At 41.4% G+C, this 20,273-nt stretch overlaps 1 protein-coding gene across 1 annotated transcript; it reads left to right on the forward strand.

Annotated features, from left to right (window-relative positions):
* Nucleotides 1-295: 295 nt before the first annotated feature.
* LOC146525802 (hexokinase HKDC1-like) lies at nt 296-18,773 on the forward strand. Its single transcript, XM_085143120.1, has 21 exons — nt 296-772; nt 1,956-2,118; nt 2,236-2,393; nt 2,492-2,614; nt 2,750-2,845; nt 3,023-3,122; nt 3,806-3,989; nt 6,858-7,013; nt 7,094-7,327; nt 8,199-8,340; nt 8,445-8,601; nt 8,793-8,941; nt 9,141-9,260; nt 10,453-10,548; nt 10,691-10,790; nt 10,934-11,046; nt 11,149-11,306; nt 11,522-11,677; nt 11,789-11,876; nt 17,416-17,561; nt 17,705-18,773. Exons 1-21 carry the CDS (start codon nt 710-712, stop codon nt 17,838-17,840), a joined length of 2,838 nt encoding a protein of 945 aa, XP_084999246.1. The 5' UTR covers nt 296-709; the 3' UTR covers nt 17,841-18,773.
* The last annotated feature ends 1,500 nt before the right edge of the window (nt 18,774-20,273 follow it).

The following is a 20,273-nucleotide window of genomic DNA, read 5'->3' on the forward strand; positions in this document are numbered from 1 at the left end:
GGTCGCTGGAGCCAATCCCAGCTGTCATAGGGCGAGACAGGTCGCCAGTCTGTCGCAGGGCTAACACACAGGGACAGACAACCATTCGCGCTCACATTCACTCGCACATTCACACCTAGTGGCAATTTGGATTTTCCAATTAACCTATCCCCACAAGCGGCATGTCTTTGGACGATGGGAGGAAGCCGGAGTACCCGGAGGGAACATGCAAACTCCACACAGAAAAACCTGATGTTGGAATTGAACTCAGGACCTTCTTGCTGTGCGGCAACAGTGCTAACCACCGTGCCTATTAATTTGTCTTACAAATTTGTCTAATGAGGCCAAGGTGCATCACTTACAGTGCATCGCAGGGGGGATTTCAAATATTTTAGAGTTCCCTAAAGTCATCAGTCCAAAGTTTAGGAAAAGTCACTCGAGCAACTATGACATAAACACTAAGCAAGCCTGTATCTGACACATTAAAGGAAATGATTGTAGAAAGGGGGTTGTGCTTGCTGTTAATCATTGAATTGGTGCAGCGGCTGGTATCTGCTCAGTGGACTCAGCAAGAGACAATGAGAGCACAAACGTAAAAAGAAATAACACCTAGCAGAGTGGAAAGGATCACATTTTTCCTTATTTTAGTGAAGTGTGTTCACCTGTCACGCACGCTGACAATATCAAAGAATAGCTGGAAGACTTTTCGTGGTGATTCTTATCAGTGAAGATGTTGGCTGTTCATCTCATTTCCTTCTTTTTCTCCAAACTCCAGGAGGACCCCACAAAGAAGGTGAGTGCTACACACACAAACACAACACTGTTTCAAGTCTGTTTCAAACAGTGCATATAATGAATACACCCCTGGTAATGAGGGGGCTTGAAGCTCTAGTTATTTAAAGTCTTCTCAGTTATGAAAGTGTAAGCTGCTAATGCACTGAATTTATGCTCTTGATTGGAAATCGTTTTTTAAATGCAACTCTACTCGCTACATTAATCATCAAAGATATATTTGCCACCAATGACAAACTTACTGTTCTAATGTGTTGTTTCCTGATTTACTTCTTAGGCAGTTCTATCAGGATTTATCCAGAAAGAGAAAGTGATTAAAAGAAGGACAAATCTCTGATGATTTCTTTGAGGATTTGCAGAAATGCACGTGACTAAAATTAAGTCAACGAGACATGGCAGAAGTCAGTACAGTAATATAAATGATCAAGGTGAAATGTGGGATCATTAGTCACTGCGTCACCATTTATCTTTATCTGAACAATCATTAACAACTTTCCCTGGCAGTGTCGCCGCTCCTCTTAGTCCACATTGGATCGCACATTTTCACCCGGGACAAAGTATGGACACTCCTACAATCACACTGTCCTCGCTCACGCTACACTCACACTCTGGCTGTTATATCGTAAAACCTCAGGGTGTTGTCCTATGAGCACATGCTCCAGGGCGACGGTTCAGCTGTGAATACAGCACACGGGGTGTGGCTGATGATCTTCAGCTTTTTTGTTTTATACTACTTCCTAACTCATTTTCAGAGACAGTTTAGCATGTTGAGTTACTGTTACAACATCACTGAGTTTCAAATTCAGATTATTAACCCCAAAATTCAAAACATGTGAAGACATCACAGATACACGAAAAAATCCTTCATATCTGAAATATAAGAAAAAAGGGTTGTTTTTTTTTTTACTTTTTCTTGTTGATCATATGTTCAAATTGATTCTGGTGAATTTTGATATGTAATATTATAAAACTGTGATGAGGCATGTAACAGTAACAGAGGATATAAAAAGAAAGGTAACTGAATGAGAGAAGAAAAACTAGTCTGACACCTGATAAAGTCCACAAAATACAAATGAGAGAGCGAGAAATATAAATTTTTCTCTCTTTCATCCCTTCTTGTTCGAGTGAAAATCCAGCGGTACATCTCACTTTGTTTTGCTCTCTGTGTTCTGTGTCTCTTTCAGGTCGACAGGTTTCTGCATGCAATGCGCCTCCATGATGACCAGTTAATTGATATCTCAGCTCGTTTCCAGGCTGAAATGAAGAAGGGGCTCTCAGTTGAAAGTTCGGCCGCCGCAGCTGTAAAAATGCTGCCGACACATGTCCGCTCCACTCCTGATGGCTCAGGTTACTCGTGTTAATGTCCCTTTTATTAGGGCTGCTAGGCAGATCTTAAAAAAACAAAGAAGAAGAAGAAGAAGCAAGAGATTAAATATCTTCCTTCTTTTTCAACCACTCTTGCAGAGAAGGGACAGTTTCTGGCACTGGATCTTGGAGGCTCCAAGTTTAAGGTGCTCCAGGTTAAGGTGAGAGAGGGGATGGGGGTCAGGAAGGGAGGAGTGGAGATGGAGGAGAAGATATACCCTATGTCAAAGGAGCTGCTCAATGGGAGAGCACCAGAGGTAAGAATAAAAAGATCTGAAAGTAGATTTGAGGAGAATTCAACAAGCAAGAAGAAGAGATTTGAACTTCTCCTGCTTCATTGTCTTTGTGTATGTAGTTATTTGACCATGTGTCAGAATCTCTGAAGGACTTTCTTCATGTAAAGAACATCAGTCTGGATAAGAAACATCCTCTGGCATTCACTTTTTCTTTCCCCTGCGAACAGACCCGCTTGGATAAGGTATGACTCTCTACATCGAGACATCTGGTTTTCATGAGCTGTACCTGTAGTGTGTTATACTCCACATGCTGACATCTGTCTGTCTTTTTAGATTTAGATCCCATAATCCTTCGAACCACTTCTTTCCTCTTGCAGGGATTACTGTTGAGCTGGAGTAAGAACTGCCGGGCTCGAGGCCTTCAGGGGAAAGATGTGGTCCAGGGTCTCAGAGAGGCTATTGACAGAACTGGGGTGGGTTTCCAGTGTTTGCTTCCATAATTTACCCATAAACTATTTGCAGAAAACGAGACATGATGAGAAATATAACGTAAGATGAAGTGGAAAAATAAAGAGTTGAACCCATCTGATACCCACTATGTAAACTGAACAGTATAACCTGGTTTATCTCTTTAATAACGCCCTCTGCAGGGAATGGACATAGAAGTGTTAGCGATGGTTAATGATACTGTGGCGACAATGATGACCTGTGGTTTTGATGATCAGTACTGCGATGTAGGACTCATCATTGGTAAGTAGATTCACATAATTCAACTAGTCTCTTGTGTCCTTTTACAGAAACTATTGTTTTGTATGAGTGTGACATGTACATGAGTAGCCATCACTCTAAACTTCTTTTATAGTTCATTTGAATAAGCATAAAGTTATCCAGTGTTCAGTAAAACAAAGCAAATGTTCTGCATTAAAACTAGAAAAAACTTGAAACCAAAATTCTGTACTATAAATTAGGTTTTATTCTGGTTTCTTTTTTATCTAGTGAGCCTTTGGAGCTCTTAGGATTGATGCATAATTATCTAAACATAGCTAATAGATATTATCTAATCATCGATAACTGCATATTAGTGACAGGAAATAGTGCTGACTGTAAATGCAAAAGGCATCAATAACTCTGATTCTGCAAATTTACTCCAAACTTTGTGTTTTAACTTTTGCAGAACACATGTTTAACTATTTTTAGATTAATTCTTATTTATGTTTTTTGTGCAAACACGTGGAAACAATGACAATATTTTGCAAGAGAAGACAAAGCACACTTACTAATAGTCATCTTGCTCGCTCTGGTGGTCTGCTGTGCATGTGTGGATATTGAATTAGATGTGAAGTATAGACATATAGAACCATTAACGTATCCTGTTTATTGTAGTAATCTTAATGGAATAAGTCTATTTGTCCTGTGTGTTTGGGTGCTTACAGGCACAGGCACCAACGCGTGTTACATGGAGGAGCTGCGTCATGTTGACCTGGTGGAGGGCGACGAGGGCAGGATGTGTGTGAACACTGAGTGGGGAGGCTTTGGGGACGATGGGGCCCTGAATGATTACATAACAGAGTTTGATCAGGATGTTGATGCAACCTCTATCAATCCTGGAAAACAAATGTAAGGAAAGCAGCTTTGTCTTTTCTTTTGATATAAAATAGTGTGTCCATTAAGACGTCCTTCATTTCTTTATGACTTCCAAAGATAAATTTGAAATAGGTGCAACTTTCTTAGGGAAGTTTTCTTGTAATTTCTTAGAGTAAGGAATAGTTCTCCAGGCTTCTTGGAGGAGTTTTCTTTGGATGATTGGATTTCTTTTCTTCTTCAGCCTGCTGAAATGCAATCCCAAGCAATGACAGACACCACCGTATTTTACAGATATAGACACACACGGTTGTACCTCTCTTCTGATCATCTCCGTCCATCTTCATAATTAAACCAGAACTGTTACCTCCCCCCGAAGGGGTCTAGGCATGCGAGTGAGGGGACCAGTAACAAATGAGTCCAGAACAGAATGAAAGGGAAACAGACAGGTGTTTTTAGTAAATAAAATAGTCTTTATTATAGATAATCTTAACATAAAGAGCCGGCAACGCCGTTTTACCAATAACACTTGGAAAAAGGGAAAAAGGTTGCAACAACAAAGAACACAACAACCAAACAAAAACTCCACACCACGAGGAGGCACTTGCAGGGGCCCACAAGCTCACCCTGTCACTAACAGCAGCTGGCTTTACTGCTGCCAAGGCCCACAAGCCCACACTACTCACGTAAAGCAGCTATACTGTTTCCACAACTCCACACTTCAGGCAGGATAACTACACCCCAAGAACACAAAGCAGAAACACCAGAGAACACCCCCACGTGGGAACACCAGAGAAAAACCACCCTGCTCACAGCTCATCCCCAGCTTAAATAGCCTCAGAGGTGATTGCTGACTGGATTCAGGTGGCAAACGAGGCTAACCAAGAGCAGCTGTGTCCTGGGGAGTAGTGATGGGTCGTTCGCGAACGAAATGGCTCTTAGAGCCGACTCTTTGAAGTGAACGACGCGAGCCGGCTCCTTATTGGGAGCCGTGAGGGTTTTTTTTTCTTTCTCTCACCCTCTCTCTCGCCCTTTTTTCCGCTAAACTCCGCGGCCTGTACTTTGCGCTGGGCAGAGGGGGGAGGGGCGTTAGTTACACTCGCAGTAGCACAGGAACAGAGCCAGAGAGAAAGAGAGCGAGGGACAACAACATCACATTAGAAAGGTATAGTAATCATCCACTATTTTCAGTTGCAGATGATAAAGGATTCAGAAAATATGCAGGCCCATATGACAGAGATTGTGCATCTTCTTTTTGTTTTAATATTTTAATTTATATTTAATTGTGTTGTGGTTTGCAGTGTTTTGTGTTGTTTCACGTTAAATTTGTTTAAAAGGAAAAAGCTGAAAATTTAAATAGTTAAAAGTTTAAAATGTAAATAGTTGTTTTTTGTATTATATGATTTATTTATTACATTTTATGTGGAGTGAATAAATAAAAGTATATTTACAGTGGCCCTTAGAGACAAAGCACGTACAAACTCCAACACACGTACAAACTCCTAAGCATGTACAAACTCCAAAACACGTAAAAACTCAGACGCACTTACAAACTCCGAAGCATGTACAAACTCCAAAACACGTAAAAACTCAGAAGCACGTACAAACTCCAAAACACGTAAAAACTCAGAAGCACGTACAAAACACAACAGAAGTGCTCCAGGATGCTAGGGTGCAGTGTTGAGCTTTTGTTACCTAGTGGCTACACAAGCCAGGAAGTATCAACAACCGGATTTGGTGTGTGGTAGTAACAGGTAAATGAATTTTTTTTAAATTATTTGAATAAATATGAGTGCTTGTCTATAAATACACAAACAATACACACATGCTTTCAATTGTGTAATTTAAGTGATCTGGGTAGCTCTGTTTTGGAAGTTCAGTTAACATTAGAAATGTGTTTTGGAGTTTGTACGTGCTTTTTGGAGTTTGTATATGCTTTAGAGTTTGTACGTGATTTGTCTCTAGGGGCCATATATAAACATATATAAATAAAACCACTTTTTTTACATTAGTAATTCCTTTTCTGCATAATTTTATATTATTGTTAATGATTAAATAATTAAAGCAACAACCTGAAGAGCCGGTTCGGAGCCGAAAGAGCCGGCTCTTTTTAGTGAGTCGAACCGAAAGAGCCGGTTCTCTAAAAAGAGCCGGAAATCCTATCACTACTGGGGAGAGAGGAGAGTGAGAGAAACAGGGGGTAGGAGTGGCAAGAGAGGAGGAGGCGGAGAAAAACACCACGCCCACACAAGGGCAGTATCAGGAGACCCAGCTAGGGCCGTAACAAGAACTTTCAAATTTGGATTACTCACTCCATAAATCCTGTTGCCACTAATTTTCAGTCCAGTTTTTGTGTATTTTGCCATACGTGACTTTTGGATAATGTTCTTCTGATGTAGATTTAGCATTGATGCTTTTTTTTGTCCTCCACTTGTCCAGTTTCCAGTTTTCTTAAGGACACACTGCACATCGTGCTGAGAAATGCCAGCTTTTTAGTTCTAGCTGTTTGGGTCTCATCTTCTTGGTTCAATATTACCATTTTATGCTTGTCAACCTGTGGTATTTTGGGGATTTTTCATAGATTCAACTAATGAAATGTGAAATAGTTTTTTGTGACAGACTAACAAACGGCTCAATTTAAAATTGGTTACAAAGCGCTGGTTCATCCCTTCAGTTAGGTGTCTTTTTAATGCTTGAACAAATGGCTATTGTTGGCTTATCAAACTGGAAAAAAAAAACATTAATTGAAAAAGTGTCTGATACAAGGATGGGACTAAAAAGTGAGAAAGCAACGAATTTCTAAAGAAAAACTCTGAAGAGCTTTCAGAAATGAGTGGCTTAAGATGTTTGCTCAGTACTGTAGAACTCTGTATAAACCTTTTACCCTTTTCTGGTCTATTGTAGCTTTGAGAAGATGGTCAGTGGGATGTATCTGGGTGAGCTAGTGAGGCTGGTTGTGTTAAAGATGGCTAAACTGGGACAGCTGTTTGATGGACTGGTGCCTGATGCCCTGAGGACCAAAGGGAAGATAACCACAGCACACGTGGCAGCCATGGAGGAGTAAGTTGTCTTTATCTCTCTTGGTCACCTGCCGTCTGTCCAGAAACAGCATGAATGCCATAAATATTAATTTGTCTCAGGTACAAAAATGGTCTGAAGAACACCAGAGATATTCTCGTGGAGCTCGGTTTGAACCCATCACAAGATGACTGCATTGCTGTTCAACACGTCAGCACCATCGTGTCCTTCAGGTCCTCCAATCTGGTGGCTGCGGGGCTGGCTGCCATCTTAACCCGAATCAAGCACAACCGGCATTTGAGGGCATTGAGGATCACTGTGGGAGTGGACGGAACTGTGTACAAGACACATCCGCAGTAAGTCAGTGTGGAAATCACTCAAACCCATATTAGTTTACAACTACTGAGATGAATAAATATGTAACTGATAAAACACAAAAAGAGCCAGTACTATCAACAGTCCTCTTCCTTTCTAACTATGACTAATGGCTGCTGTAAAAAGTTTCTGATATTTTTTCAAAAATCCAAAATAAATAAAAGTTTGAAGCAAAATCAATTAAACTTCACTCACAACGAGCCTTGAGTAGAAACTAGGGTTACGCAATGGATTAAATAAATGACCAAAGACATAAGCTGTTAAATGATTGGGGTAAATTTGTCACACTTGAGTTTAACCTAACATCAACCACACAGTACCACAGCTCAGCACTGCACTCACCACAATGAGAATCCTCATGTGCACAATTTGACCTCAACTCTAGCAAAACTATAGGCTGTAAATAAAAGATGGACTATTCTGGCTCTGTGGAATTACCTTAATCTCTCTGATGGCCAGCAGTGGATAAAAAGAAGTCAGCCTGTATAGAAGCTTATGGAAAACCTGCCGTGGCTTCTTTGCTCTTTGACCTGAGGTCTCAGTCATGGTTTTAGCATCTCAGCATCCCAATCATCACTTTCAGTGAGTGAAAAAACTCCCGACAAGGCTTGAAAAACAGAATTTTGGAATCCAGTGGATGATGTGTATGATAGTGATGCCCTGATCACCTCTGATAAAGTCAGCGAACCCAACACAACAAACAGGGCCTTGATGAAGAGTTTGGACATAACAGCATCATGTCCTCTCTTACCTGATGAGCTGCAGATCACTAATATAAATACTTCTTAACAAACATCTAAAATAGCCTGATGAAATATCGAATATTTTATGTTTCTGTCACTTCTATTCCAGGTATCCTAAACGTCTCCATAAGGTGGTGCGCCGGTTGCTTCCTGAGTGCCAGGTTAGATTCGTCCTCTCGGACAGCGGCAGCAGCAAAGGGGCTGCCTTGGTAACAGCAGTAGCCCAACGCTTGGCATCACGGAAGAGACAGGTTAGAGCGCTGCAAGTTGTATGTCTGTGTTTATGTGATTCTTCACAGGTGAAATAAAAAAGAAGGGCTCAAATATCTGATAAACAGTATCTCTGGTTTTCCAGGTGGATGAGACACTGGCTCCCTTCAATCTGAGTCAAGAGCAGCTCCAGTTGGTCAAGGCCACGATGAGAGCAGGGCTGGAGGCAGGGCTAAAGAACAAAGGCCCCTCAGCAGTTAAGATGCTGCCCTCTTACGTTTACCATACACCTGATGGCACAGGTCAGAGACAAACGCTGATGTTCTTACAGGCCTCTTAATTAAACCCAAAAAGCAGCTACACAATTAATACATTCAGCGTCACCTCTAGCTTTCGCAAAGATGTAACTGCTTTGTTAAAAACTTTTTTTTTTTAGGAAGTTTGTATTTTTAAAATATAAACAAAGATCATAATTATTATTTTTTTTAACCAGAGCGTGGAAAATATCTTGCTTTGGATCTGGGAGGAACCAACTTCAGAGCTATGCTGGTCAAATTCAAGAAAGGCCTTCAAAACAACACACGGCTTTACCATAAAATCTACACCGTACCGCTGGAGATAATGCAGGGAACAGGAGAAGAGGTGAGAAACATGGATATACCGTCAGCACCCTGACAGAAAGTATCAAACTGGGTTTAGTCATTAAGTAATTAAATTAATTATAAGAAGTTCTACACTGCTGACAGTGTTGTCTAAATGAGGTGGGGTTGACGTCTTCTAAAACAGAACTGTAAATCTAACACACCGTTTGTTTGTTTTTTCTCTCTCTGTTTGTCTCCAGCTGTTTGATCATTTAGCACAATACGTGAGTGACTTCCTGGACTACATGGGGATGAAGAAAGCACATCTTCCAGCAGGCTTCACCTTCTCTTTCCCCTGTGAGCAGACGGCCATTGACACGGTACGTCAAAATCGTTTGTTGCAGCCACAGAAAACCTGGCTGCACCTTATTTTACAATGAAGTAGTAAAACACAATAAGCTCGACTTTGCATCAAAGTGGTTAAATTAGAAATAGTATGCCCTGTGAGGGACTGGCAACCTGTCCGAGTTTAACCTGCTGGGACAGGCTTCAGCCCTCAGATACAGTTGGATAAGCTGTTTTGAAAATTGACAGATGGATGGAAATAATTCTTCTTAGACAACCAAACCACCTTGAACCTGTTCTAAATAATTAGAAACCTCATACAGTGCTGTTAAAAGTAACAATATTTAGACAGTATCGCTCATTAGAAGAAAACTGTAGCTTTACACTGTCTAAAAATTACACTGGTTCACATGGTTGTTTCCCTTCCAGGCTGGATGTTGTTCAAAGTCCTGTGGAGTATATTATTTGGTATCTGATTTCCTCAAAGTGCTGCTCTCATAAAGGTTAAAGGCCACAGATTGTAGATTGATGTAGCAAACCTGACATCACTCACTGGTTTCTAAAGTCGGCATTTTAAAGCCTCAACATTTTAGCCACCAACATATAAGATTTTTGGAGCCAGAAGTTATTATATTTGGATGAGAGTGTGGCCTGTTATCAGTTAACACTAGATAGCTTGGTTGCATCTGTAAACTGTATAGGGACACATAAAGATAAAACACTGACAGACTAACTGAGAGACTGATAGAAAACTGAAGCACAAACTTGTTTTTCAAGCTCATACCACACAAGAAGCCACTTTACTTGTCAGATGGATGATGGGGGGGCAAATTTACAAATAAATTGTACTCACTGGCTATAGTTCCATGAGAAATGCTCCAAAAGAGATTAACACTTAGAAACACAGATTAGAGGTCCAATTTAGTGAATCACCACAGGTGAGGCCATTGAAATAACAGACACTGAGTCGTCTGTTAATTAAAGCGACAACATCCGAAACTCCAGCACACAGATAAGTTGTTTTTTGTTTTAAATCACCTCTCAGTGCAACTGTCTTATTGCTCTAATGTTGGAACTAGCCTTTTTGGCACTTAATCATTCGACGTTCTCAGAATGTTATTTACAGAACTGTTCTGTTAAATAAAAATGTAAACAGACTCCTAAAGCAGTAGCATTATTATTTCTGTAGCAGTTTTTAACCTTTTTCAACCTTTGGATGTTCTGTAGGGTATCCTGGTTAGCTGGACCAAAGGCTTCAAGGCCACAGACTGTGAAGGACATGATGTTGTTAATTTGCTACGGGAGGCCATCAAAAGACGTAACGTGAGTCAATAAAAACAACAGAGTAAAGATTTAAAATGATGGCCAGGTTTTAAACAGATGAGGGGAAGAAACATTACATCAGATTGGTACATGTCTAGGCTAACAGGAACATTACAATGCATTTGTGGGTGTGCGCACACAGGAGTATGACTTGGACATAGTAGCAGTGGTCAATGACACAGTTGGGACAATGATGAGCTGTGCCTATGAAGACCCTCAGTGTGAAGTTGGACTGATTGCAGGTATGTGGCCTCAAGGGTGAAGAAATACTAAGTTAAGAATAAGCTTATAGTTATGATGGTTCATTTAAGAGTTTTAAATGCAAAGAGCAGTATTATAATATTTGACATAATAAGGAAATAAGCTATATGAGTCTGTTTTACAGGAACTGGGTCAAATGCTTGTTACATGGAGGAACTCAAGAACATTGAGAAGATTAGACAAAAGAAACAGAAAACAGAAGGAGACGAGGAGACACCTGAAGCAGTGGAGGACAAGGTGGAAGGACTTGCTTGTTGGGTGCCAATGAGCTAAAAACATATTGTTAAAACATAATTAAACACTTTATGTGTGTGTGTGTGTGTTTCCCTCTCTCATCAGAATGATAGGTCAAAAGGAGATAAGAAGACTTCTGAGACATCAAAGATGTGTATAAACACAGAGTGGGGGGGTCTGGGTGATGATGGATCCTTGGATGACATCATCACACCTTTTGATGCTGAGGTGGACCACAACTCAGTAAACCCTGGAAAACAAAGGTTAACTACACTTACCTTACTGTGTATGTATGATGACGCCTACTGGAGGCACACACATAAAATTTGATGTTTTATGACTGAATTTTTTTTAAACATACTGTGACACATATGTGTCTCGTGTAGTAGTTAGTTGGTGTTTTTGAGATTTATTCAGTAACTTGTAGCAAGTTGAGATGGTCACACAACATTTTACAAGTTTATGTTTGTGTTTATAGGTTTGAAAAGCTCACCAGTGGAATGTATTTAGGTGAAATTGTCCGAGAGGTATTACTGGATCTAACAAGAGGAGGTTTGCTGTTCAGAGGACGCGTCACGGAAACCTTAAAAACACCTGGAATATTCCAAACTAAATATCTGTCACAAATAGAGAGGTAGGAGAAACGATGCCTATGTTTGTGCTATTTTTTTGATAGATTTAAAGTATTCATAATTTAACATGAATATTGCATTTTCTGCTGTGTAACTGTGTTGTCTCCCTCCAGTGACCGTTTGGCTCTACTGCAAGTCAGATCTATTCTCCAGAACCTGGGGCTTGACAGTACCTGCGATGACAGCATCATTGTCAAAGAGGTATGAGATAAAAAAGCAACCTGCCACACAGTAACCTCCTACAGACTGCATCACAAATTCAATGTTTTCCTCTTTTACAAGGTATAAAAATTTTAACAATTAAGCCGTTGTGTATGTGTTTTGACCCGGACCACGTCGCTTACTTCCAGCAGATATTTTGATCTAGTGCAAACAATGCACAGGTGTAATTTGTAATAACCTTGGCTGTTTTACAGGGTTTTTGCAAAGTGGAACACTGAGGCCAAAGACGGCTCTCAACCTTTATTTAGCCTGTTGGTATCTTAAAGAAAGGGGCACCTGAAATTTTCTGTGTCTTCGCCATTAACTGCATTCTCTATTAACTAGACAGAAACTGAAAGAACATATTTCATTGCTTTTAACTCACATGAAAGTGTTGATATGTGGATTTTTCTTGTGTGGTTCTAAATTATACACCAGAGCAGAGTCCTTAAATAGAATAGAATAGAATAGAATAGAATAGAATTCAACTTTATTGTCATTGCACATGCACAGGTACAGGGCAACAAAATGCAGTTTGCATCCATCCAGAAGGGCTTTAGTGATATAGTTATATTACAATATATATTAGCAATAATATAGATATGTAAGTATCTTACAGAAATGGGTCTATTATGGTATGTTGTAATGTACACGGTATGAAGTATGTTATGAATATTCTATAACTATAAGTATGTACAGGCTGTAGTGAGTACAAGCTATGTACAGGCTATGAACAGGATAGGAATCAGGACAGAAATCTGAGATATACAGTTATACAGAAATGTGAACTATGCAAGTTATAAACAGTTGCAGGATTAAAAATTATCGTATGTACAGAATGATTATTTACACAGAGCTATACAGTAGTGCAGTTAAGATAAGTGAGATATGTGGATAATTTCTACAGAGGTATATAAAGTGCTAGTGGTTGTGAGTGGTGGTTCAGTCCATGTTATTATTGTGTGTTTGAGGGTACGGTTGTCCATTGTGTGTGTGTGTAGGTGGTTGTGGGTGTGTGTATGTCCAGTCCATGAGTTTAGTGTGGGTCAGATGTCAGGAGGCAGAGTTGAGGAGTCTGACAGCTGTGGGGAAGAAGCTGTTCCGGTACCTGGTGGTCTTAGTTCGGAGGCTCCTGTAGCGCCTCCTAGAGGGCAGGAGGGTGAAGAGTCTATGTGATGGGTGACTGGGGTCTTTGATGATTTTCCCAGCCCTTTTCAGACACCGCTTCCTGTAGATGTCTTTTATGGCAGGAAGTGGTGCTCCTGCGATGTACTGGGCAGTTTTCACGACCCTCTGCAACGCCTTCTGGTCCGCGGCAGAGCAGTTCCCGTACCAGACTGTTATACAGTTGGTCATGATGCTCTCGATGGTGCAGCGATAGAAGTTCACCAGGATGTCTGAGGACAGGTGGTTCTTCCTCAGAGTCCTCAAGAAGAAGAGGCGCTGGTGAGCCTTCTTGACCAGCTTGGAGCAGTTGGCCTCATCGTTGTCACTGATGAGGCCAATCACCGTGGTGTCAGCTGCAAACTTAATGATGGTGTTGGAACCATCAGCACGTCTGCAGTCGTGGGTGAAGAGGGAGTAGAGGAAGGGGCTCATCACACAGCCTTGTGGTACACCGGTGTTCATTGTAATTGTAGATGAGCAGCGGTTATCCAACCGGACATGTTGGGGGCGGTTGGTCAGGAAGTCCAGTAACCATTTGCAGATGAGGGAACTGATGCCCAGGTCTGTCAGTTTCCTGATGAGTTGTGAGGGGTGGATTGTATTGAATGCTGAACTGAAGTCTATAAACAGCATTCTGACGTATGTGTTGTTGTTGTCCAGGTGTGAGAGGACAGAGTGCAGTGCGATGGAGACTGCATCCTCTGTGCTCCTGTTCTGGCGGTATGCGAATTGGTGGGGGTCCAGGGTGGGGGGAGACAGGATTTGAAGTGTGCTAGGACCAGCTGCTCTAAGCACTTAGTGATGATGGGGGTGAGTGCTACTGGGCGGTAGTCGTTGAGGCTTGATGGGTTGGAGTTTTTGGGTATCGGGACGATGGAGGTGGATTTGAAGCAGGCCGGTACCACAGCGTGGGCCAAGGACAGGTTGAATATGTCTGTGAGCACTCCTGCAAGCTCCCCAGAACACGCTCTGAGAACACGCCCGGGGATGCCATCAGGACCTGCAGCCTTGTGGACATTGATCCTGCTCAGCACCGCTCCTACATCGGTGGGAGAGAGAGTCAGAGGTTGGTGGTCTGGTGTCATGTCTGTTTTGGTTGTGGTTGTTGGATTCCCTCGCTCAAAACGAGCATAAAAGTTGTCTGTGAAGGTTCTCAGTCATCCAGGTCATCGTAGTCAAAGGAGCTTGCAAAGAAAAGCGTCTGGACTTCTTTAAGTTGCTTGAAGACGTTTCACCTCTCATCCGAGAAGCTTCTTCAGTTCTAAGGCCAAGTGGTGGAGAGTCCCAGAAGACTCCCCCACAGACTTAACAATGTGGTGTATGTGGTACAGTGCAGCGAGGAATGCCCAGACCTCTACATTGGAGAGACCAAACAGCCACTTCACAAGTGCATGGCACAACACAGAAGAGCCACCTCCACAGGACAAGACTCAGCTGTCCATCTGCATCTTAAGGATAAAGGACACTCTTTCGATGATGCCAATGTTCACATTTTGGACAGAGAGGACAGATGGTTTGAAAGAGGAGTGAAAGAAGCCATCTATGTCCACTGTGAGCGACCATCTTTGAACAGAGGCGGTGGTTTATGACACCAACTCTCTGCCATCTATAATCCAGTTTTGAGATCCCTTCCCAGACGCCTTAACGCCCACTCACACCCTGGGCCATCTGACCTCAGGAATTCGCATGATAAGGTGGGGCCAGGTTTCACAATGAACTCACCCGAAACTCTGGCTGATTGGGACCCACACCCAGTTCCACACCTTGGCTCAGGTGATTAGAGGATCATCAGGGGGTCCTTTTGTCCCTCTGTGGGGGGACACTCTCACTAGGTTTAAATCTGGGACTCTCCACCATTTGACCTTAGAACTGAAGAAGCTTCTCGGATGAGAGGTGAAACGTCTTCAAGCAACTTAAAGAAGTCCAGACGCTTTTCTTTGCAAGCTCCTTTGAGCATAAAAGTTGTTGAGCTCGTTGAGGAAGGAGACATCAGAGGATGCGGGGGAGGGTTTGGTGGTCCTGTAGTCTGTAATGGTCTGGAGTCCTTGCCACATGCGCCGGGGGTTGGAGTTGGAGAAGTGTTCTTCTACCTTCTTTTTGTAATGGTGTTTGGCTTTTTTGATGCCCTTCTTTAGGTTAGCCCTGGCTGTACTGTAGGCGTGTGCATCTCCTGACCTAAAGGCAGTGTTGCGGGCCTTCAGGAGGAGACGAACATCCCGGTTCATCCAAGGCTTCTGGTTGGGGTACATGGTGATCCGTTTCTGGGTGGTGACACTGTCTGTGGTTTTGGAGATGTAATCCAGTACAGATGAGGCGTACTGGTCCAGGTCTGTGTGGGTGAACATATTCCAGTCTGTGTTTTTAAATCTGTCCTGGAGCACTGCGTCTGTCCCCTCTGGCCACACTTTAATTGTCCTCACAGCAGGTTTCACACGTTGGATGAGTGGTGAATACCTAGGTGTGAGGAACAGGGAGAGATGGTCCGATTGTCCAATGTGGGGGAGGGGTGTGGCTTTGTAGGCTCCAGCCAGGTTGGAATACACATGGTCTAAAGTCTTGTCTCCTCTGGTGTGGCAGGAGACATGTTGGTGGAATCTGGGGAGGACTGTCTTTAAGTTGGTGTGGTTGAAGTCGCCAGCAACAATGAAAGCAGCCTCGGGGTGTTTATTCTGGTGTTTGTTAATGGCTGCAGAAAGTTCTTTCATGGCCAACCTAGCATTAGCGTCGGGGGGGATATACACTGCAGTGAGTATGATCGAAGTGAGTTCTCTGGGGTGATAATAAGGTCTGCATTTGACCATTAAAAACTCCGCATTAGGTGAGCAGTGACTCTCAGTAGTAGTGGAGTTCATGCACCAAGCATTGTTAATATAAATGGACACTCAGTAACCAAAGTATTGTGAACCCCTGGTTTAAGTTTTCTCATTAAGCGATCGTGGCTCAAGAGTTGGCAGTTCATCGTGTAATCGGAAGGTTGCCAGTTCGAGCCCCGGCTCGGACAGTCTTGGTCGTTGTGTCCTTGGGCAAGACACTTCACCTACCGCCTACTGGTGATGGCCAGAGGGGCCGATGGCGCAATATGGCAGCCTCGCTTCTGTCAGTCTTCCGCAGGGCAGCTATGGCTACAACTGTAGCTTGTCTCCACCAGTGTGTGAATGTAAGAGTGAATAAATAGTGGAATTGTAAAGCGCTTTGGGTGCCTTGAAAAGCGCCATATAAATGCAATCCATTATTATTATTATCATTAAGCCATGCTGGTGAGCCATCTTGCACAACAGAAAGACTAGACAAACTCTGGGTACACTAAAATAAATATTTAGAAATGTTACTGGTTACAACTTTGTTTGTGGACATCAGAAGTCTAATTTCAGCGAGGAATTGGAGGACTGTGATTGTCAGACTTTTGAACCTTGTAAACAACTGTTAAAACTAAGCATTGTCCTTGAAAAGTAGCATTGTTATGTTGTTATTTCTGGTATCGATCCAACCCTCCAGATATTAATGGAGAGAGGAACCCCTCAGATTTTTCTCACATCACATCATGTACATAATGCTCTAGATTTTTCTGCCATACTAGATGTGATACAGCCACCAGTTGCTAGGGGAAAGTACTGTATGTATTCCCCGATTATTTGGCAGTGGTTTCTGCATTTTTGCTGGCTCTCGCTGAGTGAAACTGGCTGCAAAGAATCAGAAACCTGTTTGTGATTTCTTTAGTTGCTAGCATACAGGCATGAAAGCCTCTAATTTTTCATGTTTGTCTGAAAATTCTCTTGCCGCCAGTCGGGGAATAATCATTTTTCTGGCTAACAGTTAAAATGTTTGAATAAAAGTCTGGAAACTGTTTCCTAAGAGTGTGGATACCTGGTTGAAATGAATGAACATAAACAGTCTTGCTAACCATAACTGATGGTTAAAAGCAGTCCAGATATCCAGATTAAAATAAGTTTAAATTAACAAACAATCAGTTGTGCTGTTGGAAAGATTCTTCATCTGCCTTTACTGTAAAAGCTTTCTGCCATTTAAATAAATAAATTAATTAATTAAAAAATTGCTGCCCATAAGTCAAAATTTTCTTTATTATCTTGAAATTCTGAGCTAAATTTTGAGATACCCAACTTGAAATTTCCACAAAATTTGGACTTATGGACAACTTTCATTGTTTTGTTTTTTACAGTAACAGAAATAAGGTTATTGTCAGATACAGTTTGGGAAGTGGTTCAAATAAATATGCTCTTTGCTTCAACCTTACCTTGAGGTTGGGTAATATTCTTCATATTATTTGTGTGGTGCATTGTCTGGCTGAGAAAACTGTGACGCCAGGAGACTGTTAACTGTTGCAATATTGATAAAGGTTTCTATTGTTGCTTAGGTATGTGGAGCGGTATCGCGCCGAGCAGCAGAGCTGTGTGGGGCAGGCATGGCAGCTGTGGTAGATAAGATCAGAGATAACCGAGGACTGGACCATCTGAACATCACTGTAGGGGTTGATGGTGCACTCTACAAACTACACCCACAGTGAGTTAATTTAATAAAAATATTGTTTGTTTGTTTTGGGTGCAGTGATGTGTTGGGTGTGTGTCAGGTGTATACTGTACTTTCATTTTAACCTTTCATAATTATTCAAACAGCTTGGTTAAAACATTTTCTGTCGTTTCTAGTTTTTCTGGAGTCCTTCAAGAGACTACCAGAGTTTTGGCTCCTCAGTGTAACGTGACCTTCTTGCCTTCAGAGGAAGGCAGCGGGAAAGGTGCTGCCCTGATTACTGCTGTAGCCAGGCAGAAGCGAGATCGTTGACTTCACACACCTTGGAAAAAAGAAAGATGTCAGAAGATGTTTTTTATGCACTACCAAAATTCTGTATTGGCCTAAGAGAGTTTCAGACTGTGTGGATGGAAGATGGAAGCATTGCTGCCTGTGATTAAATCACTGTTTGTAATAAATTCTAAAAGAACTGTAATTGGTTTGAATGGATTATTATATTAAGGGTGTGCCAGTCAACACTCTGACATTATGTTTGCTTCAGCTTAGTTAACTTAATCCACGTTAGTTAAGTTAAATAGAAGAAAACTTCTTCTATTATCTTTACTGCTCACAAAGAACATAAAATAAAAATATTTCTAACTTGATAAGCCTTCTGTGTTAATCCACGGTTATCTGTGTTTGCAATAAATGGACACTGTCATTTGAACTAAAATGAAAACCTGGCACAAACACAAGTGTAAAGCTTAAAAACTAAAGAGTGTGCATGTCCCAAATCCAAACTGGGAGCTGGATCTAAAGGAGAAGGAGCTGATAGCTAAAGGCTCAGCGTCCTATTCTACTTTTAGAAACTCTAAGATCTTAAATGCTCTGTTAGGATAATATGATACTACGAGGTCTCAATGATGTGATGGGGCCTAATTATTGAAGACTTTGCATGTAAGGAGAAGGATCTTAGTTTCAGTTGTTGATTTTAGAGGAAGCCAATCAGGCAAATATGGGAGAAATTTACTCTGTTATTCTCCTCCCTGTCTCTCTGCAGTGTTTTGGATTAACTGGAGGCTTTTAAGAGAGATTTTTGAACAATCTAGTGTGGAGATGTTTTTCATCATTTCATCATCACCTCATTTTTGTCTGAATTTAAAGGTAGAAAATAATTCAAGCTTTTATTTCCCCAAGACATGTCTGGGATTTAAATAACTGATTTCATAGATAAAAATGTATTTAACTACAACTGATAAGAAGTTGTAGTTAAATACATTTTGTTCCTCTCTTTTACTTAAACTTTTATAGACACTCCTTAGAATGACTTTATATTGTGTAACAGTTGTGAAGCTGATGATTTATATGTAAGTGTGTGTAGAAAATATGTAATATTCCGCAAAAGAGAAAGTATACACAGTCATATCGTGTAGACACAAATCTTTTTACACACTGATATCACGGGCATCAGTCTTATTGTAACTAAGAGCAATTACCTGTGGGTTAGTCAGCAGTTTCTCAGTTTATTGATGGGGAGCAGGAGGAGGACTGGAATGCTGCTGACCACATTTCCTGACAATAAAAACAACCAATGCTCTGTTCAGTCACTGTACACTGATTCTCTGTCCTTGTGGTCACCCGGCTCTCTCTCTCTAACTGTCTCTGGCCATCTGTGCCATTTTAGTCATTCTCCCTGTCCCTTTTATCTGTCTGGCTGGAGCTTTGCCCAGTCTTTCTGTGTCTTTATCTGTATGTCTGCTCGGTGCATTAGCAGTCCGAGCAGTAACCTGAAGAACTCCCGTGATAGACCGCTGTTGAAAGTTTATTAATTAATTAATTAAAAAAACAAAAAAGAAGTAAAGATTGTATGTTTTGGCATTTTTGATGAAATTTCAGTCTATGGACAACTTTAAAATTAGTTTCATTAGGCAAAACTTACAATTTGCGTTTTTGTTTGTTTACATATTTAATCTGAAGCTATTGATCTGATGATATTGCACTGGGTTAATGAGAGGTGCAGTAATCAGTGTGAGGCTAATCCATTCATGACAGATTAGATGATTGAAGATGTTGAAGATGAAGACAGGCAGGAAGACAGTAGCGGAGTGTGATAAGTGAAGAGAATAATGCACAGGAACAGTAAATAAAGACAGAGTGTGAAAACCACTGCATGACTGATGAATGATGAGGGATTAAAGTAAGGGAGGAAAAATAGTGTGCTAACGGGAGTGAAATACTAGCTAATCTCTCAGGGATTAACATGTGAGAATGCTACCAGCTGAGGGCTACGTCATCCTCACACATACACACAATAATCCCACGCTGTCCTTGTATCAAGCTACTGTCTTCACAGTAGAATTAGACTGGCTGTGACACGGCAGCTTTATGTGGCACTGAATGCAAGCGCAGCTAGGCTCCTCAAAATATAGCTCCTGCATCCTACAACAGAGCAGAGACTGATAAAAAAGACCGCATCCTTTCTTTTCCTCTAACATTAGGCCTACTAACATTCTTGTCCTTTCTACCTTCCTTCACTGTTTGGCTCTTTCTGTCTCTATCTTTCATTTAAAAACACTCCATTCGTCATTTCTCTGATGTTTTTCCTAAAGGTGCCTGTCTTAGGGAGCAAGGCGTCTTTGCTGTGTATTTTTTATTTTATCTTTTGTTTGAGGACTCTGTGAATGTGTGTGTCTTTGTCTGCCCTACAAACAAACAATACAAGCTTTCACTCACACTCAGAAATTTTCACCAGTAGATGGGCAGAAC

Source organism: Neolamprologus multifasciatus, chromosome 1 (assembly GCF_963576455.1).
Source record: "Neolamprologus multifasciatus chromosome 1, fNeoMul1.2, whole genome shotgun sequence".
NCBI classification, from domain to species: domain Eukaryota; kingdom Metazoa; phylum Chordata; class Actinopteri; order Cichliformes; family Cichlidae; genus Neolamprologus; species Neolamprologus multifasciatus.

What these genes read in the sequence shown, in the direction of transcription:
- LOC146525802 (XM_085143120.1), top strand. Translation starts at nt 710, where the DNA reads ATGTTGGCTGTTCATCTCATTTCCTTCTTTTTCTCCAAACTCCAGGAG. An exon ending in CCATACACCTGATGGCACAG is followed by an intron (nt 8,602 to 8,792) that starts GTCAGAGACAAA and finishes TTTTTTAACCAG; the next exon opens with AGCGTGGAAAATATCTTGCT. An exon ending in CTGAAGCAGTGGAGGACAAG is followed by an intron (nt 11,047 to 11,148) that starts GTGGAAGGACTT and finishes CTCTCTCATCAG; the next exon opens with AATGATAGGTCAAAAGGAGA.